General features: G+C 47.6%; 2 protein-coding genes across 9 annotated transcripts in view; one reads left to right on the top strand and one right to left on the bottom strand.

Annotated features, from left to right (window-relative positions):
- Nucleotides 1–22,852, top strand: part of LOC120402372 (ephrin type-B receptor 5) — a 150,679-nt gene extending 127,827 nt beyond the window's left edge. For all 4 annotated transcript variants that reach the window (XM_039532997.1, XM_039533004.1, XM_039532992.1 and 1 more), the window contains 11 exons: nt 10,615–10,739; nt 12,025–12,187; nt 13,153–13,267; nt 16,204–16,259; nt 16,374–16,493; nt 16,952–17,199; nt 18,396–18,611; nt 19,789–19,938; nt 20,084–20,277; nt 21,572–21,727; nt 22,330–22,852. In XM_039532997.1, the coding sequence (XP_039388931.1) occupies nt 10,615–10,739; nt 12,025–12,187; nt 13,153–13,267; nt 16,204–16,259; nt 16,374–16,493; nt 16,952–17,199; nt 18,396–18,611; nt 19,789–19,938; nt 20,084–20,277; nt 21,572–21,727; nt 22,330–22,438 (1,652 nt within the window). In that variant the 3' untranslated portion in view covers nt 22,439–22,852. The remainder of the gene's footprint in view (nt 1–10,614; nt 10,740–12,024; nt 12,188–13,152; nt 13,268–16,203; nt 16,260–16,373; nt 16,494–16,951; nt 17,200–18,395; nt 18,612–19,788; nt 19,939–20,083; nt 20,278–21,571; nt 21,728–22,329) is intronic.
- A 727-nt stretch (nt 22,853–23,579) lies between these two features.
- Nucleotides 23,580–26,697, bottom strand: part of LOC120402392 (transient receptor potential cation channel subfamily V member 6-like) — a 76,504-nt gene continuing 73,386 nt past the window's right edge. For all 5 annotated transcript variants that reach the window (XM_039533021.1, XM_039533034.1, XM_039533039.1 and 2 more), the window contains one exon: nt 23,580–25,556. In XM_039533021.1, coding sequence (XP_039388955.1) covers nt 25,256–25,556 — 301 coding nt within the window. In that variant the 3' untranslated portion in view covers nt 23,580–25,255. The remainder of the gene's footprint in view (nt 25,557–26,697) is intronic.

Genomic DNA, 26,697 nt, shown 5'->3' with positions numbered 1-26,697 from the left:
CCTATGGCACTTTTTGCAGAAGTGGCATGTTCTTGGTCAAATTCCAACCAAATAATTACATTCTGCCTCCTGAAAATTCTCCTTGCAGCCATGTCTGGGTACAATGTTCTTCAGTTGTGTCCTAAAGTCTTGCATGGTGGTGGTGTGCACTGTTAAACAGTTGTTTAGTTCTTTCCAAGTTACCAGCATTTCACCACAGATGAAGCATTCCTTTCTGTGCAAAACTATTTAAAAGGAAATAGGAAAAAGGAAACATTTTGAGAATATTTTATTATGCAAAGTATTTTATTATAACTTTGGCTCACATTCTGCTTTCACTTACATTATTTTAACTGGTTCCTACTTGCCTGAGCTGGTTAAACTCCTTTGATTTGCTTCTTCCTGACTAATTTTATCTCGTTGGATATGAAAAACAATTCTTTTATCTCTCTTGCAGGTGGGAAGGGAGAAGAGCCATTCTATGGCTTTGCTTCTTTGCCAGATGTCCCTGACTTTCTCTCCACCCATCCCAGGTGTTCACACATTTGGGGGCTGATCAGGAGTGTTTGTTGGGAATTTTCTGTCAGAATCATTTTCCAACAGAAAATGGCATTTTTGCAAAAACAAAATTTTCCATGAGGAAATTTCAGTTTTGCCAGAAAATTTGAATTTTCTGTTGAGAAATTCAAAATGATGTCACCTTGCCTGGCCGGGGAACTCTTGTCAATTTCACTTTTCACCCCCAGGGAGAAAGCAAAATTGACAGGAGCCTTCCATGCAGGCAACTGGCAACCCAACACATCCCATTTTGGTTCTCCTGAAATGGATGATTCCTGGAAATCCCTTCTAAAAAAAAAGCTGTTAATTATTATTATTATTACTGTTCATTCAGTTCAGGATGAAAAAAGTTTCAAAAATGCATAATTTATATGGGAATAAATTTCCTACTCACATCCATGCTCTTGCTTCTCTGCTGGGAGAGGTAATTTCTAGAGGAGCTATTTAGTACATCCTCAATTCAGCGGCACTCTTAAGTGTGTGCCTGGTGTTCAGCATGTCAGTACACATGTTGACTTAGTGTATTTGAACGGGGCCTATATCTCGGTGATGCAGTTAAAAGCAAAGGAATACGATGGTCAGACAAATCAGTCTACATTTTTTAGTGTATTATTTTTGAAACAATGAATCCTATTCTATCCCAGGCAACTTCTTGTTTCCCTCAACCTGCTTAAATGAGTTTGTGTAGTAAGCAGAATTGCCAGACCCAATTGTTCTGAAATCACTAGTCAGGCCCAAAAAACCCTAATGAAATTGACTTAATAAATCATGAGATTTTTAAAAATGGAGTTTCTCTTTTTTGCCTTCTGGCTTGTGAGCTTTTAGGGGTCATGTTTTCAAGCATTTCTCTCAAACCCCAAGGGCTGATCACTTGCTGTTTAAAATAAATGAAAGTTGAGATTCTCACATCATCACTTCACCTCCCCGAGCTGAGGATTTAAGACTCACGATCAAATCATGAGAGTTGGTGACACAGTAAGTAATGTACCAGACTGTCCCACCCCAAAGAGACAGAGGCTCTGTCTTTATCCCCAGAGTGAGTGCAGTGCTGGGATCACCCCTGACAGCATGCCTCCTGCCCTGAGCTGGAGGGGCGAAAGCATAGTTCATGTTGAAAGGTCCATTCAGTCCTGGGCCTCTGTGCCAGGATGGCCAACAAAGGGACTGATTAGTGTCAGGGATAGCAGTGGTTTTGCCATTTGGACACCTGTCCCAGAAGACACTGGACTGAGACCCAAATGAGAGCAACTTTCATTCTTTACTGACCTAGGGCAGAATTGGAACCAGTGACCTAGGAGGGCTCCAACCCTGTCCCCAAGCCCCCAAACTCATTAAACTCCCTTAGCTCCTGACTTGCAGCTGGTGATCTAGAGGTGAAAGGCTGCTATCTTCTTCCCAGTTGCTCCAACTATCCAAGTCTGTTCTCCATGCCACCTGGCTCTGATTTAAGTGCATACGCTGCTGATTTGCACATCTTTCACGTTTCACTTCCAAGGAGCTTGTGATGTCAGACAAGCCGCAGGGAAACTAAGCTCCTAAGGAAAGGAATAGGCCTAGCATTATCCCCACTTTATAATTTTGGTGGCAGAGTTACAGAGATGCTAAGTGACTTGCCCAAGGCAACATACTGCACCAACAGCAGAGAAAAGGTCTCCTGACTCCAAGTCTTGTTTCTTATTCACTGCACTACTCTTCCTTCCCCCTGCTCACTGAATAATCCATGTTGCACTTTATCACTCCCTCATGACTGAGATTTCCTGGCCTCATTCACTGGCTCTAGTGGCGGGGGAGGTGACTTTCCCCACCTCCATCCTGAAACATACAGCCTGCTGCTTTCTAGAGAAGGTTAGAAAAGAGCTGGGCCAGGTGTTCTTTGGTTCACATCCTTCATCTCCAGTGATTCATCTGATATGACTGCTGTTAAGGGAGTGTAATCTAGAGGCACGAGGAGTCAGAACGCCACAGTTAGGCGTTCAAGCCCTTAGTTACAGCGGGACAGCAAGAGTCAGCTCTGGCCAGTCCTCAGCTCCGCAGGAGCCCACAGCAGTCTCTCAGCTCAGGAGGCGTCTGGCTCCTTCAGTGGCTGCAGCCCAACTGAGCTCCCAGACCCACCTTTTATACTTCCTGTTCCACCCACTGACTTCTGGTGGGAGGGGTGACCCACCAAGGCTCTGCCCACCAAGGCTCAGTGAATGGTCCCTCCCTCTCTGGGTCTATGGGAGGTCACTCTGCCTCACTACACACACACACCCTCAAGTCCAGCTCATGGTCTTTGGTGCTGGCCTCTTAGCTCCCCACTAGGTGAGATAAAAAGTTGATACTGGCATTTTCCTTACCTCCCTGGTCTCTGACCGTGAAGGCATATTGCTGGAGGGTATGATACCAGCATACTAGTCTGGCTTTGGAGTTCTTCATAGTGTTTAGCCATTTGAGGGGTGTGTGGTTGGTGATAAGCACAAATAGCCCATGTGACTGCAAGGACCTCTTTCTCGATGACCAAATACTTACACTGTCTGGGGAAGAGTTTTCAACTGAGATAGAGGATAGGATGCTCTTCTCCATCCACCTCCTGGGAGAGGACTAAGTCCCACCTCAGAAGCATCTGTTTGAACCAGAAACTCACGGGTGAAGTCAGGGCTGAACATGACGGATTCCCAGTATAGGCTTTACTTAAGGGTCCGGAAGGCACTTTCGCACTTGGCCAACCAACACACCTGGAAGGGGCTGTCCTTGGTCAGGAGTGCCATGAGTGGCATCACAGTTGACACAAACTGAGGCATAAACCATTGGTGGTACCTGGCCAGGCCCAGGAACTGCCGAACCTGTCGCTTTATCATCAGCGCCAGGCAGGCCTGTAGCACCTGGACCTTCCCTATGAGGGGGCAGACTAGATCCCGGCCAAATGTATATCCCAGGTATGTAATCTCTTGCCACCAGATTCAACATTTTTTTGGGTTGGCCATGAGTCTGGCATCTCACAGGGTGGCGGCCATCTGATTTAAATGATTCTCCCACTGGCGGCTGTAGATCACTACATCGTCCAAATAGGCCGCAGCATACTCCATAGGGAGGTTCAGGAGTTGGTCCGTCAGATGCTGGAAGGGTGCAGGAGCTCCATGGAGGCCGAAGAGCATCGGGGTGAAATGATATAGCCCACTCGGAGTGGCAAAGGCAGTTTTCTCCCTGGAGCTTGGGTCCAAGGGGTTCTGCCAGCACCGTTTTGTAAGGTCAAGTGTCGTCATATACTTGGCTGTGACCACTGAGGAGCTCATCGGTCCAGGGCATCGGGTACACGTTGAACTTTGAGATCACATTTACCTTCCAGAAGTCTATGCAGAATCAGAGAGTTCCCTCGGGCTTCAGAACCAGCACGATGGGACTATGCCACTGGCTCCATGACCGTTCTGTGACTCCCAGCTCTACCAGTGCTTGGACTTCCTTCTCGACGATCTCCCATGTCTGTCGCAGGAGTGGGCAAGTGGTCTCCCAGACCACCTCCCTGGGGTTCATCTGGATGGTGTACTGCATGACTCCGGTCTGACCTGGGAGTGCAGTGAAAGTCGTACGGAGGGCTTTCATTAGGCACTGGGCCTGTTTCTGTTGTTCTGGGGAGCGGGTGTCACCCAGTTGGGGCTCCTCAGTCTTGGCCATATCAGGGACCCAGGGACCTAAGGCTTGCTCAGGAGGACAAGGACGCTCAGCAGTCCTTCACTTGTATGCAAGGGTTTCAAAAAGTTAAGGTGATAAACCTGCTTATTCCTTTTCCGGTCTGTTTGGTGAATCTCTGTTTGGCTCTACCCACTGGACCACTTCGTAAGGGCCCTGCCATCGGGCAAGGAGTTTTGACTCCTCCGAGGGGAGAAGAAGCAACACATAGTCGTCGGGTTTGAAGGTTTGGTCCCAAGCCCCCTGACTATAGTGCCATTCCTGAGTCTCTTGGGCCGTCTGGAGATTTTCTTGCGCGAGGGTCCCGGCCCAAGCTAGTCAATCTTGTAATCATAGGACATATTTCAAGAGCCCCTGGGAGGCCAACAGGTTGTGTTGTCAGGCGCCTCTCATTAGATCCAGCACCCTGCAGGGTTGTTAGCCAACAGAAGTTCAAAGGGGGAGAATTTGGTGGATGGCTGGGGTATCGCTCGAATGGCTAACAACAACGGCGGGATCAGCTGGTCCCACTGTCGTAACTCTTGTGGAGAGAACTTCCTCAGCATGTCCTTTAAGGTTCTATTGAAGCATTCAATGAGCTCCTCCATCTGCAGGTGATACACGGACATCTTCAGCTTCTTAATGCCCAGCAGTGTACACACCTAGCAGAACAGCTGGGATGTGAAGTTGGTCCCTTGATCTGTGAGAAGTTCACGGGGAAGCCCAACACAGACAAAGATCTTCACCAGTTCCATTGTGATGAGGTGGGCACTGGTATATCATAGTGGAATGGCCTCGGGGAAGCGAGTAAAGCCCAGCCATTCCAGCTGACCATGATGGGATAGGCGAGTGTGGGGACCAACCTCACTGTCATCTCCTGTGTCATTCCACTTATTACACTGGTCCACAATTTTTGAGAAGTCGTCTGCTTCAGAGATAAAATGTGCTATTTATTATGTATTTTGATGTGCTAAATTCAAATATGACAATTAAAACAACTGATTGGCTACTGTTTCTAAGAAATTTAAGTTTTTACATTTTATGTCTATGTATATTGTGTAGATAGTAGAGTTTTAATCATAAATTGTAAACCTAGGTCTTTTCATGTGTTTATGGTTGCTTTACATGATAATATTTCACCTGTCCTGTTTATGTAACACTTTAAAAATCAGCAAAAGGGTTATATAACGAAAATTTATTATGAAACAAAAGGCAAAAAACTATTATGTACGTAGTTTAGTCCTATTCAGTGTTTACTCGGCGCTTCTTGGCTTGTCTCTTGTATTCATTAAATGGAGCATCTCTTGTCACTGTCCAGCAATAGTCTGCAAGCATTGATGGGCTCCATTTGCCCTGATAGCGTTTCTCCATTGTTGCAATGTCCTGGTGAAATCGCTCGCCATGCTTGTCGCTCACTGCTCCGCAGTTCGGTGGAAAAAAATCTAGATGAGAGTGCAAAAAATGTATCTTTAGTGACATGTTGCAACCAAGGCTTTTGTATGCCTTGAGGAGGTTTTCCACCAACAACCTGTAGTTGTCTGCCTTGTTGTTTCCGAGAAAATTTATTGCCACTAACTGGAAGGCTTTCCATGCCATCTTTTCCTTGCCACGCAGTGCATGGTCAAATGCATCATCTCGAAGAAGTTCACGAATCTGAGGACCAACAAAGACACCTTCCTTTATCTTAGCTTCACTTAACCTTGGAAATTTTCCACGGAGGTACTTGAAAGCTGCTTGTGTTTTGTCAATGGCCTTGACAAAGTTCTTCATCAGACCCAGCTTGATGTGTAAGGGTGGTAACAAAATCTTCCTTGATTCAACAAGTGGTGGATGCTGAACACTTTTCCTCCCAGGCTCCAATGACTGTCAGAGTGGCCAATCTTTCTTGATGTAGTGGGAATCTCTTGCACGACTATCCCATTCGCAGAGAAAACAGCAGTACTTTGTGTATCCAGTCTGCAGACCAAGCAAGAGAGCAACAACCTTCAAATCGCCACAAAGCTGCCATTGATGTTGGTCATAGTTTATGCACCTCAAAAGTTGTTTCATGTTGTCATAGGTTTCCTTCATATGGACTGCATGACCAACTGGAATTGATGGCAAAACATTGCCATTATGCAGTAAAACAGCTTTAAGACTCGTCTTCGATGAATCAATGAACAGTCTCCACTCATCTGGATCGTGAACGATGTTGAGGGCTGCCATCACACCATCGATGTTGTTGCAGGCTACAAGATCACCTTCCATGAAGAAGAATGGGACAAGATCCTTTTGACGGTCACGGAACATGGAAACCCTAACATCACCTGCCAGGAGATTCCACTGCTGTAGTCTGGAGCCCAACAGCTCTGCCTTACTCTTGGGTAGTTCCAAATCCCTGACAAGGTCATTCAGTTCACCTTGTGTTACGAGGTGTGGTTCAGAGGAGGAGGATGGGAGAAAATGTGGGTCCTGTGACATTGATGGTTCAGGACCAGAAGTTTCATCCTCTTCCTCGTCTGACTCAAGTGAGAATGATTCTGGTGCATCAGGAACCGGCAGTCCTTCTCCGTGGGGTACTGGGCGTATAGCTGATGGAATGTTTGGATAATGCACAGTCCACTTTTTCTTCTTTGACACACCTTTCCCAACTGGAGACACCATGCAGAAGTAACAATTGCTGGTATGATCTGATGGCTCTCTCCAAATCATTGGCACTGCAAAAGGCATAGATTTCCTTTTCCTGTTCAACCACTGGCGAAGATTTGTTGCACAAGTGTTGATGCATATGTGTGGGGCCCAGCTCTTGTCCTGATCTCCAATTTTGCAGCCAAAATAAAGGTGATAGGCTTTCTTAACCATAGTGGTTATACTGTACTTTTGTGATGCAAAAGTCACTTCACCACAAACATAGCAGAAGTTATCTGCACTGTTCACACAAGTATGAGGCATCTCTGCTCACTTTGGCTAAACAGAAATATGTCCCTTTGCAAAATCAAACACTGACAAATAAGAGAGCACGACACTGTGATTTCTAGAGCTGAAATAGGGCAATTTGTTCAGCAGAGTGATGTAAGCTTCGTTATGATTGCATCATCCACGACTTCTAGGAATAACATGATGCAATTCATATCATGTATGACGCAATACCAGCTTCAGATTGCATCATTCATTGTTTTGCCTAAAAAGCAAGTACTGTCCAAACCCAGTCATAGATTTATTCATAGATCCAGTCAAAGATGTATTTTAGTCATTTCTGGTTTAAATTGAGTTCCCTTCCCTTTATAACTCACTTATCCTCCGCTATTCCCAAGTCAAGGGTCGTATATACTGACCCAATAGCATACCTTGAAAACTAGAGCCAATCAACAATTTTAAGCATCATTTTCGTTCTCAGTGACCCAGAATTAATAAAGTTTGACTACGTTTATTTCAGAAGCATTTTGCCTGTAGAGCAGTGTTATCAGTGTGACCCGGTGTGACGGGTTGAATCACAGAAACCCCCTTGAGAACTGTCAACTGATGTGCTAAGACTACTTCTGCCCCTGCTTTCCTGCCCTGGCAGCTTAGGACTTCAGTTCCCTGCCTGGTTTGAGCCAAACCCGCTAGCCTGCTGCAAACCCAGACCCAGGGTCTGAACCACGTCCCCTAACAGCTGTAGGCTTAACTGAAAGCAATTTAAGAAGTGTTCCTGCCTTGAACACTCAGATGCCCAACTCCCAAGGGGGTCCAAACCCTAAATAAATCCGTTTTACCCTGTATAAAGCTTATACAGGGTAAACTCATAAATTGTTCGCCCTCTATAACACTGATAGAGAGATATGCACAGCTGTTGGCCTCCCCCAGGTATTAATACATACTCTGGATTAATTAATAAGTAAAAAGTGATTTTATTAAATACAGAAAGTAGGATTTAAGTGGTTCCAAGTAGTAACAGACAGAACAAAGTGAATTACCAAGCAAAATACAATCAAACCCACAAATCTAAGCCTAATACAGTAATACAACTGAGTACAGATAAAAATCTCACCCTGAAAGAGATTTCAATAAGTCTCTTTCACAGACTGGATGCCTTCCTAGTCTAGGCACAATCCTTTCCCCTGGTACAGCCCTTGTTCCAGCTCAGGTGGTAGCTAGGGGATTCCTCATGATAGCGCTCTCTTTTCTCTGTTCCACCCACTTATATATCTTTTGCATAAGGTGGGAATCCTTTGTCCCTCTGGGTTCCCACCCCTGCTTCTCAATGGAAAAGCACCAGGTTAAAAATGGATTCCAGGTCTGATGATATGATTACATGGCACTGAAAGACTTCATTACCCATGTACCAGCACACACATATACAGGAAGACTTACAGGTAAAACAGAGCCATCTGCAGTCAATTGTCCTGGTTAATGAGAGTCATCAAGATTCCAAACCACCATTAATGGCCCACACTTTGCATAATTACAATAGGCCCTCAGAGTTGTATGTCATATTTCTAGTTTCAGATACAAGAGTGGTACATTTATACAAATAGGATGATCACACTCAGTAGATTATAAGCTTTGTAATGATACCTTACAAGAGACCTTTTGCATGAAGCATATTCCAGTTACATTAGCATATTTTCATAAACTCATATAGAATGCAACGTCACACCCGGGCATCAGAGTATGCTCTTACATCTCCATGGATGCACTAAAGTCTGATTTCCCATTCTGCCAGTCCAGAGTTAGAGGCAACTTCTTGGTGGATAAGTGTCTGTCCATATCCTGAGTCTAGGAGGGCCATGACTCATTTCGGTCCCATCCGCACGGGCGTCATCAGCTTCAGGGTGGACTACTTGCAAGCATGGAACTCTCCCATATAGACTCGGCCGAAGTTGCAGTCCATATTGGGGCCTCCCATTGCAAGTGTCCAAAACGACCACAGGAGAAGCAGGGTCCAACTCTGGATGTCCTGGCCGAGGCATCACCTCTGTAGGAGGGCTTCAGCTATGGTTCCGACCCTTCTTGTCAGGGCCAGGAGAGTAGCCCACTGCTCTGGGGGCCACCCTGCAACCAGTGCAACTCACTGAAAGGTCACAAGGAATGGTTCAGGACATCTTTGTGTCCCATCTTGGAAAGTCTTACTGGCACTGGGGAAGTGTGTGTGTGGGGGGGGGAGTTCAGTTCACTGTGCTTCTGGATGGCAGCAGGGTCGCAAGCTGTAGCAATTGCTGCTGTTGGGCCCTCAACTGCTGCACCAGTTGCTGTTGTTGCTGGAATAGCTATGCCTGCTGCTGCTCCTGGCTCTCAGCCAGATAATTACTGAGCTTATTGAGCTCCATCTCTCCTGTTAGGAATATCTATAGTGCAGCTGATGCAGGACTTCTTGCTGCAGGAGTTGGGCTGCTGCCTGAATTCTCTACCAAGTGTAGTGGGTTGGTAGCCCACTCAGCCTCACTACACCACCCCAGAGGTCACTAATTCCCCCTCTCCCCTCCTCCAGTCTGTGAGAGGTCACTCCACCTCAGTGCGTCCCTGTGAGTCACCCCCTGTTGGGGAATTAGTGGGGCCCCACACACAGTCTGGGGCTCTGGCCTGAAGTTAGGGTAGAGTAGCAAATACCATTAGGAGTCCAAGTCCTTAGTCAGGATGGGACAACAAGAGTCTCTAGCTTGGGCCTGTATTCAAGGGCTAGGTGCACAAACACAGTGCAGGAGGCTCTGGTGGGAGTTGAGCAGAGTCTGGTATCCTAGCTCAGTGGACTATAGGCTGATGCAGGCCTTCTGGCCTAAGGAGAGGGAGTACTGCTACCCCAGAGGTGGGGTGGCCGAGGGGACCTGGGTCCGCCCAACTCCACCGCGTCCCAAACCAGGGCCCTAACAGTGGCAGAGTGGTCTGAGTTTTCGGCAACCACCCAGCCGGATGAGAGCTGGCTGCCCCAGGCCAATTCCTACCTTCCCCTCGGAGCATACCTGGATCCATAAGGGGTGCTCTGGGTCGTCAGGTACAAGGCCCGTGGCAGTTCCAACAACTCCTCTGTGGCTTGGTCAGTGGGTGGCTCTGGCAATTTTGGCCAGTCCTCAGCTCCACAAGGGCCCATGGCAGTCTCCTAGCTTGGGAGCAGGCAGGAGAAGTCTGGCTCCTTTGGCAGCTGCAGCCCAACTGAGCTCCCAGACCCTTCTTTGATACTTCCTGGCTCCGTCCATGAGGGCTGAGTGAGTGGTCCCGCCCCCTCTGGGTCCGTGGGAGGCCACTCAGCCTCACTACACCACCCCAGAGGTGACTAATTTCAGTGAATGGTGAAATGAAATTGCCCCTGGATGTCTTTCGGTATATTTGTAAAGCACTGTGGGATCCTTCATGATGAGACTCCAGAGAAAAGTAAGGAGGGGCTGAAGTCCACACTGTCACCTCAAATTAAAGTATGTCTTCTGAACAAGCTTTTCCCCTTACAATCTCTTCCTCCTCCTTTCTGTCTTGTTCTAGTCCCCTCTGCAGTTCCTATGATGCATCAGGTGAGTCGCACTGCCAACAGCATCACCTTGTCCTGGCCACAGCCAGACCAGCCCAACGGGATCATCCTGGACTACCTGCTACGCTATTTCGACAAGGTGAGTGGAGGGCAATGGAAAAGAGACTGCCCTACTGTGAGCATTAGCGGGGGAACATGCAGAAGGGAGGGACTGTGTGAGGAAAGGGAAATCTCTCTGGAATGGGGAATACAGCTGAGAACTGAGGTGAGCAAGGGGAAGAAGAGTACTGCCATTGTGAAGAAAGGGGAATCAGGGGCAAAAACTGGGATTAGAAATGTATTTTTCATCCAATATTTTCTCTTCTGTATTTCCCAGACTGATAGAACCAGATGGTGTGGACCAGTAGAACGGATCTCTAGCTGAGTTCATCCCTGGGGTTAGGTTAGATCTTTCAGAAGAGTTTAGGGATGCCAGATGTAAAGATGATAAAAGGAACTGGAGTTCCAGAAGTGATACATCTTTGAGAGGATGGACTCATTTTCAGCGGGAACACTCCCATCATGCCCTCACAAAGCGAAATTCCATGGGACATACTGGCATCTCCATCCAAGGCTGGATAGAAATCTCTCTGTACCTGTAAAAAACCCTTTGTGGATTAATGCTAGGAACTGTCCATTGCCACTCAGGTTCAGATGCCACTGGGTCCTGCACTGCTTGGGTGTGTGCCACAAGGGTTTGGAATATGGGATGGTGCCAACTCACACCTGCCATTCATTAGGCAGCATGTCGATCCATTATAGGCTGGCAGATGGGACAAAATGATTGTTTTCCACCTACATCAGTCATGACTCCTAACTGGAGGTTGGTGGTTGCAGGGCAAGATGTCTGGAGGAGAGTTCAAGCCGCCTCTTGTTCCTCATCTCTGCTCTGCCACTGGAACACATTGCACAGTTGTTCAGTGCAGGTCCTTCCTCTAGTTGTAAGGGTTTCTTGTAAATGGTAGTGCCAATTCCAGCAGGTTGTCCTATGGAGCACTACATATGCTGTTGCAATGGATTCTGGGAAGAGAGTGGCTGAGTTTGGAGATAATGTTTCAGGTCAAGTTGGGAGATTATTTAGATGAATAGCATCTCACCAGGGCCCCGTAGGAAGATATACCACCCATCCATGTCCTAGCTCATCTTCCTCACTCGTGCCCAAATCACACTTTTCCTTTCCCTTTACTACTCACTTCCTTTACGGTCAGGAATGAGGGGCATTGGCAGAGCTGGGTGGGGAGCCTAGGACTAGAGTATCAGGGGAAAGGAGGCTACAGGGCAGGATCAAGGGGCATTGTACAGGGAACCTAGGATTAGTTGCTGAAGAGTGTCATCTGTAGCTGGGATCTCACATTTGTCATCTCTGATTGGCCATTGGCTTACAGGCGGAAGATGAGGATAACTCATTCACCATAACCAGTGAGACCAACATGGCCACCATCTCAAACCTGAGCCCAGGCAAGATCTATGCCTTCCAGGTGCGAGCCAGGACAGCTGTGGGTTACGGGCCATATAGTGGCAAGATGTATTTCCAGACCCTGGTGGGAGGTGAGTGATGCATTGCATGTACTCTCAAACTGATACCTGCACACACACACACACACACACACACACACACCTCTCTCATGCTCATACATGCCCATACACATGCCCACTAGCTCATGCTCCCAAACCCCCTCACCCATGCACTCCTATTTACATAATACACTTGTATCCAGCTCTTTTTCATGCTTGAAAACCCACACAGACCAACCCAGGCCTTCACAGATGCATATTTGCATATGATCACACATCCATATGATCACTCACACAAACTTCATGTGCCTGTGTGCAATCTTGAGCATACTTTTACTCAGACTTTTGGTACACCTACATCCTCAGTCCCTTGCACTCTTGTGCAAATGCCCATCAGAACCGAAGTGTGTTAGCAATGCTAGCTGTAGGGGAGTCCAGTACCGCATCGCACAGGAGATCGCAGTTCATGCAGACAGGCCACAGTTCAGTGCTCTGCAATGGTCTGATGGAAATCAGGCCTCAGAGCATCCAGACAAAACCTGCTTTTTGGCAGGTTCAGCCTTCATTCATGGAGAGAGCAGTGTATCACCTGTGGCCGTTCTGGGCGTGGATCAAAGGGGCTGGGTCAGGGCAACCTCTTCATACATCTCTCGTGCGAGCTGAAGGAAGGGGAGAGGTTGGCTCTGGGAACCAAGGTGCCAGATGGATTACACTCAGGTGGCTGCTCAAGAGTCAGTAGATCCAGGCGAGTGTGCAGCAAGGGAGGCAGAAAGGGATAGGAGGGGCTGTGGGATTTCCAGGAGGAGGAAGGGAGGCATTGGAAACAAAGAGATTGAAGGGGGTAATGGAAGAGTTAATTGAAGCATGATGAGGTATCAGGGTTTGACTGCGAGATCTAGGAGAGACTGGAATAGTTCTCTGGGTGTAGCCTGGCTGAACTGGTTGGCGATTCTGACAGCCCTTGTCCTCTGTGTGTGTGTCTCTCTCTCCCTTGCCAGGCGAACGCTCGGAAATGGTTCAGGACCGGCTACCACTTATTGTGGGCTCAGCACTCGGTGGTCTGGCCTTCTTGGTAATTGCCGCCATTGCCATCCTTGCCATCATCTTCAAGAGGTGAATTCCCTCCCCTCCTCATGCCCAGCACCTGCACCCCAGCCAGTGGATCCCCCCCTACCTAAACCCACCCCTAGGGAAACGCAGTTCCACTGTACATTCATCCAAACCCCCATGAGATCGCATCTTGCTCTGCATCTCCCTCAGGGGGAATTCTACCCCATTGCTCCTAATTGAGGGCTCAATCCATTTGAAACACTCCCATTGATGTCACTGGGAATTGGATGAGCCTCAAGTGAAAACAAAAGGGAAGCTTCAAACTAGTGACCACAAGATGTTTGACTGCAGCATAGTACAGAATAGACTCGCAGATTAAAGTTTCAGGCCAGCAAACCCTAGGGAATGAAGAAATCTAGTGAATAAAGACTGATGGGAGGAAATATTAAAATCCACTGATGTAGAAGGTGCCTGGGGAGTCTGAAAATACCCTTTAATTAAGGGCCTAGGAATTATAGCTCGTCTGAAAAACAAGAATACAAGGAGTGCAGCCCGCGTGGCTCCAGGAAGAACTGATTCAAAGACAATAAGGTAGGTTTAAAGAAAGCACTGTAGAGAAAGAGACAGCAAATAAACAAGAGTATAGACTGTCTGTTACGATGTGCAGGGAAAAGAAAAGAGTAGCATAAACCAAAGCACAACAGTAAAACAAGAACACCCTGGGGTCTGACAATGAATGATGGGATCCTTTTGAAAGATAAAAGCAAGAACCGATCAACATCCCCATCCTCAAACTTGCCCCAACTCTGAACCCTTAGACTCTCTATATGTGTTCTCCATGTCTCTTCTCCACCCTACCCCACTGCATTCTGCAAAAAGGAACCTTTTAGCCTTTCCTCTCATGTATATGGAGTACAACTCTATAACCTACTTTAGAAAGCAAAATCTAGGGTTTCTTTTTTTGTTCTCCTCTTTCCCTTTTTAATATTTGTTTTCCTTTGTCATGTAATTTTTTTTCTTTTGTTATTTTTTTCTGGGGAGGAAAGAATGAAAAAAGACAAATGTTGTTATATTTCTGTTGTAGTCTCCTGTTGTAACTTTGGACTGTTAAAACTATAATTTTATGTTATGGTTGGAAATATGTGATATTATGTGCACAACTCAATAAAGCATATATTTTTTTTACAAAAAGCAGAATGAATTAATACTAGCCAAAGCTGGGGTTGAGGAGGGGACTAAAAGGATTCTGCAAATACATCTGCGGGAGAAGAAATACCATAGACAAAGAAGGCCCCCTTATCAGTGAGAGAATGGATTAAATTAATGACGACACCGAAATGGCTGAGATATCCTACTCCTTTTTATTTTAAATCTGCTTTAAATAAGAAAAATAAGTTTGAACATTTAGTAAATAAGGAAAACCTTACAAAATAGCTATTAAAAAGATTAGGTTTATATTTAGAAAATTTAAATACATTCTAAATGTATATTACATTTGGAAACATTGACACATATTGTCTTGTCAATATGCAATGCAGGGTTTTAAGGGAATTACACAAATAAACTTATTTTTGGAAAATTGTGGGAACCAGGAGAGGTATCAGAGGACTTGGGGGGAGAAATGTAGTGCTGACCTTCAAAACAGTAAAAATCAGGGAATGATGCTGGCAATCATCACCCTGTAATGCCAGTTTCTGTTCATGGTAAAATAACTGAGCACATCTTGAGAGAAATATTACTCACTAAAGTTGTGAAGGTTTAACAGAGTCCTGAGAAAAAAAGCATCATTTATGAATAATGCAGGATGCCACACAAGCCTGATGGTTGTTATTTTTTAGAATTATAGAATTAGTGGATGATAGTTGTAGTTATGTTGTACTCTGGACACTAGTAAAGCAATTAACCGCTATGTGTCATGAAATCGTATCTCAACTTTCAGTTGGATTGGATAGAAACAGTCATATGGATTGAAAACTGGCTGAAAAACTGTAACCAGAGGATGATGCTAAGCAGAAAAGCATTGAGTTGTTGGGAATCTGTGTGTTGAGATGCCACAGGGCTTGGTTTGGGGCCTGGTTTTATTTAATCTGATCTAGAAGAAGTTGTCATATAAATGAAATACACGGATGATACTAAATTAGAAGGCGCTGTGAATACCTGTGAGGCCAGAGAAGTATTATAAAGTAATATAAAGTAAAGAGAGATTAGAAATATGGGCAGAAAAATAAGAAAACAAGATTTAACTTGGAAAGTTTATCTAGAATGGCTGGAGAATGACCTGAGACATACATACTGAAGGGGACGAAGAAGCTTGCAAAGAGACAAGGGAGGCTGGAAATTAGAAACGTCTTTGCAATACGCTGACAGCAATAAAGACTGTTGCAATTTTGAGCTGTATGCACAAAGGCATTACATCGTGGGACAGGGAGGCTCTGTCTGTATGATCTCTGTGTTCAGTTTGGGGTATCACAGTACCGGAAAGACGTGTCAAGGTGGACGCAGTTCAGACAAGAGCAACAGAAATGATACGGAGGGGATGACTTATGGGAAGAATTGAAAAGAACTAAACCTGTGTAACTGGGGTAAATGACACTTAAGGGGAGAACAACATAGCTGACGAGTGTAAAAAAACATAGAAGGAAACAAATTATTTAGGGTGGTACTAAAAGGAATAACCTGTAGTGATGGGATGAAAATAAAAAAGCTTAGTCAGCATATTGGGAAAACCTTCCCAGATAATTGTGTTCAGCTATGGAATAGTTTCCCAGAGGGACTGGTGGAGGTCCCAACCTTTTGTGTGTTTGAAACTTGACTGGATACAGCAATGGTAGATGTGCTGTAGGGAACAACCCTGCATTGGTCACCAGCAGATGGCGGGGACCTTCATAAGTCTCTTCCATCCTTGACTTCTGTGCTTCTTTGATTCTGACCTCACACTGGGGATCCTGGGAGACCCTTTCCTGCCTGCTTTGATTTCCCCTTTTCTTTGTGTCCCACAGTAAGAGGCGAGAGACCCCATATACAGACCGCTTGCAACAGTACATCAGCACGCGGGGTAAGTGTTCACCAGGGATAGGTGGCAGGGGGAGCCTCTTCAGAGCTCACTCACATTTCTTCCTCCCTGGGGCTTGGCTATGATCATGGTTGGGCTATCTCTTCTTCCTCGTAGGGCTTGGGGTGAAGTATTACATTGACCCTTCGACCTACGAGGACCCCAATGAGGCTATTCGGGAATTTGCCAAGGAGATTGATGTGTCCTTTGTCAAGATTGAAGAGGTCATTGGATCAGGTAATGCAGGGAGAATGGCAAACCCCGCTGTATGGCCCATAGCTCTGCAACTCATGATGTGACTCAATCCTGACCCACATCACTGCTAGCCCCCATTGAGAATCAACCTCTGCCCTACTTCCTGGAACAATATCAGTGCATCTAGTGCATCCTGACCAGAATGCACCTTAACCTTAACCCCTAGCTTGGTCCAAACTGTGTATAAAGCAGCATTGGAAAGGCCACCCCCAAATCCTTGTTTGACCCCCTAATCTGTTTCAAACCTTAATACACATCTTCATTCAAATTGGAGCTTTGACCGTGAATTTTGTGCTAACCCAAACCCTAACTGCTACCCTGGTCCTTGTCGGTCCCTGGGATCTTAACACTAGACTGTTTATCCAGCCTGTCCCTCACTAGGATCTCATGTTTCCCCATCTCATGCTAGTGCTAGCTGTGTTTTCCTCCTCCCCTGGTAGGAGAGTTTGGAGAGGTGTGCTTCGGGCGCCTGAAACCCCCAGGGAAGCGGGAGTACACAGTGGCCATCAAGACTCTGAAGTCAGGTTACACAGATGAGCAGCGGCGGGAATTCCTGAGTGAGGCCAGCATCATGGGGCAGTTTGAGCACCCCAATGTCATCCGCCTGGAGGGCGTGGTCACCAAGAGCCGACCCGTCATGATCGTCACGGAGTTCATGGAGAATGGCTCACTGGATTCCTTCCTCAGGGTATCCCAAGCTGGACTCTGCTCCACCCACTCACCCACACCTCTTTGTCACTGTCAGCTCCATCATTTAATCTCTCCATCCTCTTCTTCTCTGTGTCTGTCAGATCTCAAGGCCAGTTTCCTGGAGGTGTAATGGAGATAATGATGAGACACTGAATGGATCTCTCTGGGGCCAATGTGTCGAGAATCTTCCATCACTGGCCAGGTCACCCAGTGGGAGATGGGTAGACTGTTCCACCGTCCAATACAAACTCACTGATAAGAAATATTTCCTGATATCAAGGCTAAAATGCCCCACTCTGCTACCTGTCCTGCAGTTACTATTAGTCCTGTCCCCTGAGGCCTCCTTAGGGATGTGGTTTTCAAGCTGTGCATCATAGGGCATTTTTAGGTGGTCCATGGAGCTGTCTGTTGTCCAAATGGTAGCGCTTCTGCCTTCAAGCAGTAAAGCTTCCTGCTAGTTATAGCCTATTTCAGGGCTCAGAGTTTTCAGAGGTTTTTCTGATTAACTACATTAAAACAAAACTGAAGGTGGATTTCTCTTTTCCTTGTGAGCTGCTTCGCCTTTTTCTTTACCAGGTGTCTCTTTGATGATAATTCAACCATGTCCAGATTTGCAGGTGCCACTACAATTGGAAGGTTATACAGCACATAGAACCAAACTAGAGACCTGAAAGATCAAAGCATAGGGGGCTGCAGGTTGCTCTTTTTTTCTGTAGCCAAGTCATCTAGCCGCTATGGAGATGGTGGAGGATAAGGAGTTGGAGGCTAGGAGAGGAAGTGTCCACAAGATGAGATGTATCTTCAGAAGTCACGTATCCGAGGGGTAGCCATGTTAGTCTGGATCTGTAAAAGCAGCAAGGAGTCCTGTTGCATCTTATAGACGAACAGACGTATTGGAGCATGAGCTTTCGTGGGTGAATACCTCCTTAGTCAGATGCATGCATCTTCAAAAGTGGGTCTCCAATATGAAACTGTTTGCGATCCATTGCCCTAAACACCTCTCTCCTTCCTCGGTATTTACACTTGTATGGTACCTGTAGGTGGTTCTGTCTAACCCAAATTTGGCTGAACATAGACATATTTAGTTCTTTTAACTAACTTCATAATCCCTCCTGCTCCAATCCCTCATTGTTGCTTTTCTCTGCTGACTGTAATTCCTGTGTCCACTGAGGCCTGAGTCTTTTCTGTCTGCAGCAACGGGAAGGACAGTTCAGCATGCTGCAGCTAGTGGGGATGCAGCGGGGGATCGCAGCTGGCATGCGTTACCTCTCGGACATGAACTATGTCCACCGTGACCTGGCTGCCCGTAATATCCTGGTCAACAGCAACCTGGTGTGCAAGGTGTCTGACTTTGGTTTGTCCCGCTTCCTGGAAGATGATGCTTCAAACCCCACCTATACTGGGGCCCTGGTGAGTTACTGTTGGGGAAACTGGGCTTCTGCTATGACTGCCCAGCACAGGCCTGTCCTGAACTCACTGTTAATTCTTTATACAAGTCTAGGGTGTGTTCCTCTTACCTATAGAACAGACAGTAGCTTGGGGACAAGATACCAGGAATGGGGTACAGCACCTTCCACCCCTAGTGCACCACTTCCAGCTCAGCCTCAGATTGAGAGGACTGGAGGGATTGGGAATGGGGTGCAGAGCCTTTCACCTTGAGGTCATCAGTTTTAACCTAGCCCCAGACCGATAGTGACTGACAACTGCAGCCATGTAATCAGCTGTACAAGATGAGCTGGTGAGCTCAGTACATTGCCATGTGGGGTAAGGGTGCACATTCCAAACCCCTCAACTACAGTAGGCAACAGTTTGCTCCTGTGCTGGCCAGCTCAGCAGAGAGGCTGAGAACTGAGCCACAGAGCCACAGAGACTGAACTCCTCTCCTGCCCTGGGGCGCGTGGGGTAATACCTGCCAAAAAACCTTGTACAGCACCTACGAGCAATACCTAAACTGGCCATTATATATGTAGAGCTCAGACACCCCCTGGGCCCCCTGCAAGAGAGTGGGACTGGGGCCAGGGGGCTGCAGCAGTCATCCTGTGTGCAGGGCTCAGAGGAGGATCCACGAGTTGGGTGGTGAGATGGGGATCAGATTACTGTGCTTTGAGCAAGAGCCAGCAGCTGAGCGGCTTTGAATATTTTGTCAGTTGGGGAAAGTCAGGCCAGAAGAGAAAGGGATGAAAAGCTGATCAAGTACATTTGTCCCTGGTGTTGGGCACTGGAATTTTCAAAGGAGTCTAAGAACTTCAAGTGCCTGACTCCGATTGATGTTCAATAGGATTTGGGCACCTTAGACTCCAGTGAAAAATCCAACCACAAGGGTTAAACTTCATTAGACAATTGGATTTGCAGCAATCAAAGGTTGGATTCTGCTCCCATCCATGCCATGGGACAAGGTGGGGACATGAACATGACTAATTTAACCCCAAAACAACCAACAAAATATCGTCGTTCTGCACTAGTACCATGTGCTCTGGGCTGGGCTGGGTGCTAGGATCTGGGCTCAGCCATTCAATGAAGTCTGTTCCTTGGATTCTCCATGCCTCACAAGCGCTCTGCTTGCTCCATCTCTCTCTCTGCTCTTCAGGGTGGCAAGATCCCCATCCGCTGGACTGCTCCCGAAGCCATCCAGTACCGCAAATTCACATCCTCCAGCGATGTCTGGAGCTATGGCATTGTCATGTGGGAAGTGATGTCGTATGGCGAGAGGCCTTACTGGGACATGTCTAATCAGGATGTAAGTTCTGGTTGGGCAGGAAAGTATGTATCTCTCTGTTCTCACTGATGGCCCTCCTGAAGGTGGAACAGGCCCAGATATATCTCAGTGGCTGAAGCCAGTGTTTCCCAGCTCTTAACCTGGCATGTTTCTTTCTTTGCTGCAGGTAATTAATGCTATTGACCAGGACTATCGCCTGCCACCACCCCCAGACTGCCCCACTGTCTTGCACCTGCTCATGCTTGACTGCTGGCAGAAGGAGCGGGTTCAGAGGCCCAAATTCGAGCAGATAGTCAATGCTCTGGACAAGATGATCCGCAAGCCATCCGCGCTCAAAGCCACCGGCACAGGGAGCAGCAGGTGAGATGGGCCATGGGCAAAAGATAGGTGGGGTGCAGCTGGGGTGCTAGGCTAGGACCATGAGCAGAAGGAATGGGGGAGATCTGAGACTGGGATCAATTTTGAATCAAAAAGGGCATGTGTGTATGTGAAGATGGAACCAGTGCCTGGTGCACTTTACAATTGGGATTGGGGTGATCTTGGTGATGGGAGTGTTGGGGCTGAGTGTAAGGAGAAAGGAATCTCTGTAGTGGGGCAGCCAGTGTTAGGGGTGAGCAGGAAATGGGGGACCTTGCAGCTGAAGGGAGGGGAATGCCTGGGGTGGGTACATCAGGGATTAGGGGTGAGCAGAGGAAGGAGGACCCAGACTGTGGAGAAAAGGAAATCTTTACTTAAATCTGGAATTGGAAATGTCTCTTGCATACAATATTTTCCCATCTGCATTTCCCAGCCTGTTGGAACCAGATGCAGAAGGTCAGCAGAGGGGATGTCTCTGGGGGTAGATGCAGCCAGGATTAGATGGCCCCAGAGTGGATGACGGAAACACGTCCTGCTGGCCTGGAGGGATTTTCCCGTGGGTTTTAAACCTCGGCACAGCACAAGACTGGGGGAGGGGAGGAGTGTATGCTTGTGCTCAGTTTATTAAACACCAATATAGAAAGAGACTTTTAGCCTTGGGACAGATTAAAAAGGCAGGAAAAGCAGCAAATTTCATTTATAAAGCATGGTTTCTTTAGCCTTTGGCTGCTGCTTAGTCTTGTTCCCTTTGATGAAGGAAAGTGTTGGAGCCTAAAAGAGCCACTCTGTATGCATGAGGTAACTGCTAACTGGCTGTTCTAAGGGGAGCAGCTCAGAGAGGGAGAGCTAGTCCACAACTGGGGAGACACAGGGAGTGACTTCACCAGCCCCCTTTCCTCAGTCTTGGGAAGCCACCCCAGCTCCAAGGGATCTTCACCCAAAACAGTGAGGCAAGATCCAGCAAGTGCCAGAGGGTCTGGGGCAACTGGGGATGCTTGTCCAGAGGGATTCATGATGGAGCACGATTTGGGGGAGGGGGGGAATTGTCACCTGATTAGCAGGGTGAGTTGGGTTGGGTGGAAAAGGGGGATGCTAGTAAGAGAGCGTCTGGGCACCAGGCAGGAGCTTGTGAAGGTGCTGGGGCGTGGTTGGGGGATATTAGTGTCTATCCTTATTCCATGCTGTTCTGGTGTTGTCCCCCTTCCTTTCTGCTCTCCCCTGGACTGAGTATTGTAAATTGGCTGGTAAGCATTGGTCATGTGAACTTTTAGCACTTAAGTTCCCTCTTCCTTTGCAGACCATCCCAGCCCCTGCTGAGCAACTCACCCCCAGACTTCCCCTCACTCACCAGTGCCCATGAATGGCTGGATGCCATCAAGATGGGCCGCTACAAGGAGAACTTTGACCAGGCCGGATTGACTACCTTCGATGTCATCTCACGTATGACGCTGGAGTAAGTAAAGTTGGGATGGAGCAGAGTACACTTGGTGCTGAGGGCTTCCACCTAAGGAGAAACTTCCAGAGTGGAAGAGGAGCTAGGAGATAAGGAGTAGGGAATCTTTGGAGGATACACACAGAGGTAATGGAGGGGCATGTTTGTGCATCGGCAACCACACCACTGCACAACTGAATTTGCATCAGTACATTCTGGGAAAACCTGGGCTGCTGCTGTCCCATAGTACCACATGCACACAGAGCAACACCAATAGCTCATGGGATGAGACACTCTGGGATGTCTTTCTACACACAGAGCTGGGAAGGAGGAGCACGAGCACTAGCCAGGCCAGGCACACAGGCACAGTTATGGGGCAGAAATATTGTGCTGTTTGGGAGAAAACTACCTGCCAGGCTAGGCCTGTGGAAGCACCATTGGTTCTAACCACGCTGGCTGTGGCATAAACCATGTTTAGAGCCAACCATGCCACAAATTGGGTTAAAATTGGGTAACAGCGAAGACAAAGACAGAGCCAGAGAAAGGGAAGTGACACAGAGGAGGTGGGTTGGGGCAGTTCAGAACAGGAGTCACATCTTTACCATGCGCCCTTTCTCTCACAGAGATATCCAGCGCATTGGGATCACCCTGGTTGGTCATCAGAAGAAGATTCTCAACAGCATCCAGCTCATGCGAGTTCACCTGAACCAGCTCGAACCAGTAGAGGTCTGAGGTTTAGACCATTCCCCCACCTCCAAACTCCAGGAAGGGAGTTCAGAGCGATTTTCAGTATCAATGAGAGCAGGCGTAGAGATCCCTGGAGACTTTGTGCAGAGAGAGGGAGTGGGCATTAAATGTCCCATGCCACCAAACCAAACCCTTGCAGTGATTTGACTGCAATGCTACAGATATGCCATTCAGATATGGGTGATTTTGTACATTGGGGAAGGTCTGAGGGAAGAGGGAGCTACTGTAATGTGGGGAGGAGCTGGAAGATAGTTTGGACAGATCAGACACACCTGCTGCCTCTTCTCTGCCAGCAGATGGGTTCGAAAACATTACAAAGCTGCCATTGGACTGTGTCTGCGGCTGGGAGCCCATAAAAGCCACACAGACATTTTTTGCCCTGAATCAGGCAAAATAAAGGCAGAGGAAAGTTACTTTTTTTTTTCTAAAAGAAAATAATCCAGGTGTGTGAGGTTCTTTCTCAGGTAGTATGGGGCTGGGGCAGGCCTGCTACCTGCCATCCTCAGCTTGATGGGGAACTGGAGCACCAAGTGGGGACACATTATGTGATGGAAGATGGGGTGAGTGACCTGGTTACTGCAGTGCTGTCCTGTTCCAGGGAAGGGCTGGGAAGGCAATAGTGAGCTCAGAGCTCCATACTGCTTGGTGGCAGGCAACAGAGGGGCCTTGAGTCTGCACCATGGTCCCAGGGGCTGGGAGGGGAACATATTCACTGCTCCCTGGGGCTGGAAAGGGAATCAGGTGGTCCCTGGATCCACACTGTTCCATTTCCTGAGTTGGGAGCTGTGGCTGAGCAGAGATTCCTGGATCCCCCCTGGGCTCTGGCCATTTGAGGGGGAGCAGAGGACTCTGGTTCTAGGGATTAAAGAGGAAGGGAGGGGAGCAGAGCCTTTAGGCTCCTGCTGACAGGGTTCTGGTTCCATTCCAGTCCATGTTGGGAAGGAGAGAGCTAAGTTCCCATTTCACACCACTTAGTATACAAGAGGTGCAGGGGCTTCTGATTCTCTTCCCATTCCATTATGAACATTGGCAGAGTGACCTCTTGGAGCAGAAGGTTCTTCCTTCGCTGACTCCAGTTGGCCCCCCAGAGCAGAGGAGAAAATGAAATGAACACAGACCAGAGAAGGGGAGTGGGTGGAGGATTTTACTGGGAGGAAATTAAACTCCAAGCAGGCCATTGGATCTACATACACATTCAGCACCTTTCATAATCCCCCATCAAGAAGGGACCAACCAAGATCAATCAGCTATGGCCTACAACCAGAGGAAGTAACCAGTCGCAATATCTCTGATATTTAAACAGGAGGGAGAGCTCCCAGGGAACACATACTCTGGGACTCACCATAAAGTGCATTATCTGGCAGTAAAACAAAGTCACTCTAGCATGACGAAGTCTACAGGAGGCAAGGTGTGTGTCCCCCTCTGATAGGCTAGTACTTGCCCGCTGACATATCTATCTTCACCCTGGGTAAGGGGCAGGCCCTTTTGGGAGCCAAGAGAAGACATGTGGGTGACCCTGTGTAGATCTATATTAAAGGGTGAAGCTGAGCTGAGCTCAGATTTCAGGGCTTTATAAAAGCACTCGGGCATGGGTGGGCAGAAAACCTCAGGGGCCTTGTACCAATAAGTCTGTTCTGGTACCTCTGCAGGATGAGATGTCCTGACCCATCCATGCCCCTCTGCTAGCCCCCTGCAGTACAGCCTACCATTCTATAGCAAACCACTCCCCAACACCCAGGCACGGGGGTGGAGTTTGAAAGGCAGGGCTGTTGCAGACATTAACCCAGCATGGACTGAAGTCCCGTGGTCAGCCAAGCAGCCGAGAGTGGGGCAGGAGTCCATTTCTTTAAAGGTAATAAACAGACTGACAGCTGGACTCAGAAGGGGACTGGGGGGAGAATTATTTTAAAGGGAGAGGTCTACATTACTCCAAGTAAAATTCACAGTTCAGACCTTTCGAAGCACTGAAGTAATAAAATATATTAATTTATCTTTAACAGAGGGAGAGAGAAAACCACTGATTGAAATGTAAATAGAACTAAATACAAAAATAATCCAGGGGCTCTTTGAGCTGGGATGGGGAGAGGAGGAGACAAGAAATTCACAGCAGCACAAAGACAGTGTGAAGATTAAAAAGCATCAGCGCTGGAACCAGTCAGCAAGCCCATGCCTAGAAAATCTCTCTGTTGCTTGCCAAAGTGTCTGGGAATTCAGTACACAACCCAGTCCAGATTTACACACACTATGCTTGCCAGTCAAATCTATACCATCTGAGACCAAACTAGCACCTTCAATGCCAAAAATAGGCATCACCATGAGATGCTAAGGAGATGCTCCAGTCTCTACCGCTACCATGGTAGCAGACGCGCCTTCCACAGGCCTCCACTAGAGGGCACTGGTACATGTTTGCGCTGGTGAATATATTTTAGCAGTACTGCCATCTGTGTGAGGAATCAGACATTTTTCCTCTTGAATGGTCTGGGTTAGTGAGGAAGAAGTTAGTGATCCAGTTCAAATCCTAGTGGCCTTGGCTGGGCTGGTGGGAACATGCACTGTCATGCATCAGGGATCGTTTTCTCCATGTGTGTGTATACATTCATGCAATGTGTGACCAGTCCCATGTCCTCACACACTCCAGGCACTCCATTTAGCCCCACAGAGAGATGCTGTAGAGTGAGCCGTCCATATGGGAGTGCAGGCAATAGGATGTTTACTACTGCAAGGTGTCCATGCTGGACCATGGCCTTTACCACTGGCAGGAGAGAGGTATCACTCACTGCAAGGAGGCAAACGAGCAGTCACTCAGACATGGTAGACCTCCTCCTCCTTCTCCATGGCAAGGTTGACATGGCCCTGTAGCTGCCCTAGGGTGCTGTGCCTCAGGATGTCCCAGCCATGGCTGGAGCTCCTCCGGGACAGGCTTGGCGACACAGCTGGAGTGCTGCAAGGGGTAGTCTTCCTGTACGGAGCCTCTGTGTCCTTGTCGTCCTCCAGCTCCTGTTTGTTCTGTGAGTATTTGTCAAAGTCTTCTGTAATCTGGAACTTAAATGCTTCCATGTAGCGGTGCATCTTGTGCTGCCTGCCTTCGCATCGGTCTTCCACCCTGTAGGCAGGATGAGAACAAAGACAGTCAAGACTAGTGTGCTAGGAATATCTACATCTCACACTTTTCAGCTCCAAGCCAAAGCAGAAGCCCCACCAACTAGGCCTCTCCTACCAATGCAATGTCTCCCACTCTCCAAAAGAACCACACTAAAGTATGTCAGAGAGCTGAGCCACTGCAGTCGGGGGAAAAAAAAATCAGGTGAGGAGCTGCTTCTACACTCTTGTGTTACATGGTGATCTCTCATCTAGCAGTGGGAACTGGCAGAGAGGTAACTCGCCATGCTCCGCCTCCCCTGCAGTAGCAGCCACTGCAAGAGCAGAATGGAAAGCAAATTATTGCCTGACCGCCCTCCATCTGGTGCTTTTAGTACAAAATGCATAAGTGACCTGTGGAACTCATTTGCACAAGATCTCACTGAGGCAAAGACCTTAGAAGGATTCAGAAAGCATTCAGCATTTCTGTGAGTAATGAAAATAGCCACAGTTTCATTAGCAAGGATAAAATACTATGAGGGTTATAAAACCCTGTTGCTTTGGAGAACAAGCCAAATTCCAGCAGGCTGGCTCAAGGAAGGACCTTCCCCTAAGGGCCAGCTATTTCAAAATTACCCATGCTGGGATTCCTTACGCCTGCCTCCGAGGTTCCTGTTACTGGGTCCTGTCAGAGACAGGATACTAGATTGGTGGGATCTGCACCAGTCTGGCAATTCCTGGGTCCTGCTGCCGAAAAGCAGAGCAGGCAGCAAGTTTACTCCCCCCCTGGTCCCTCTGCTGACTTAGATACTGAATCAGCGTGCACCCACTGTCTCACACAAGCAATAGTTTATTTACCTCAAAGCCAAGGCCCTGCCCACAAACATTCTAAGGCAAGGAGCCACGGGTGCTAGGCTTTTGTATCTGTTCCTGGAGGGGAGGGAAGGCGGTAGCAATCTGAGCAGTGCAGAGTGTACATATTCTTTTCTCTCCTACAACCCAGGAAGGAGCTGGCAAATGGCATGGCCTGCAGCCTAGGGGCAGCTTTGGTTTTTACATTTCATAATGCAGTACTAGTGCACTATGGCAGCTCTGCATTAGGGCTGGCGGGCTAGGGATCGGTTAGTATCTGCCTACATTTTGCTAGGAGCATCCCTTCTTCCTAG

The sequence above is a fragment of the Mauremys reevesii genome, linkage group 1 (genome assembly GCF_016161935.1).
Source record: "Mauremys reevesii isolate NIE-2019 linkage group 1, ASM1616193v1, whole genome shotgun sequence".
In the NCBI taxonomy this organism is placed as follows: Eukaryota; Metazoa; Chordata; order Testudines; family Geoemydidae; genus Mauremys; species Mauremys reevesii.
Note: the sequence above shows the minus strand (reverse complement) of the source record. Positions and strands in the feature narration are given on the sequence as shown.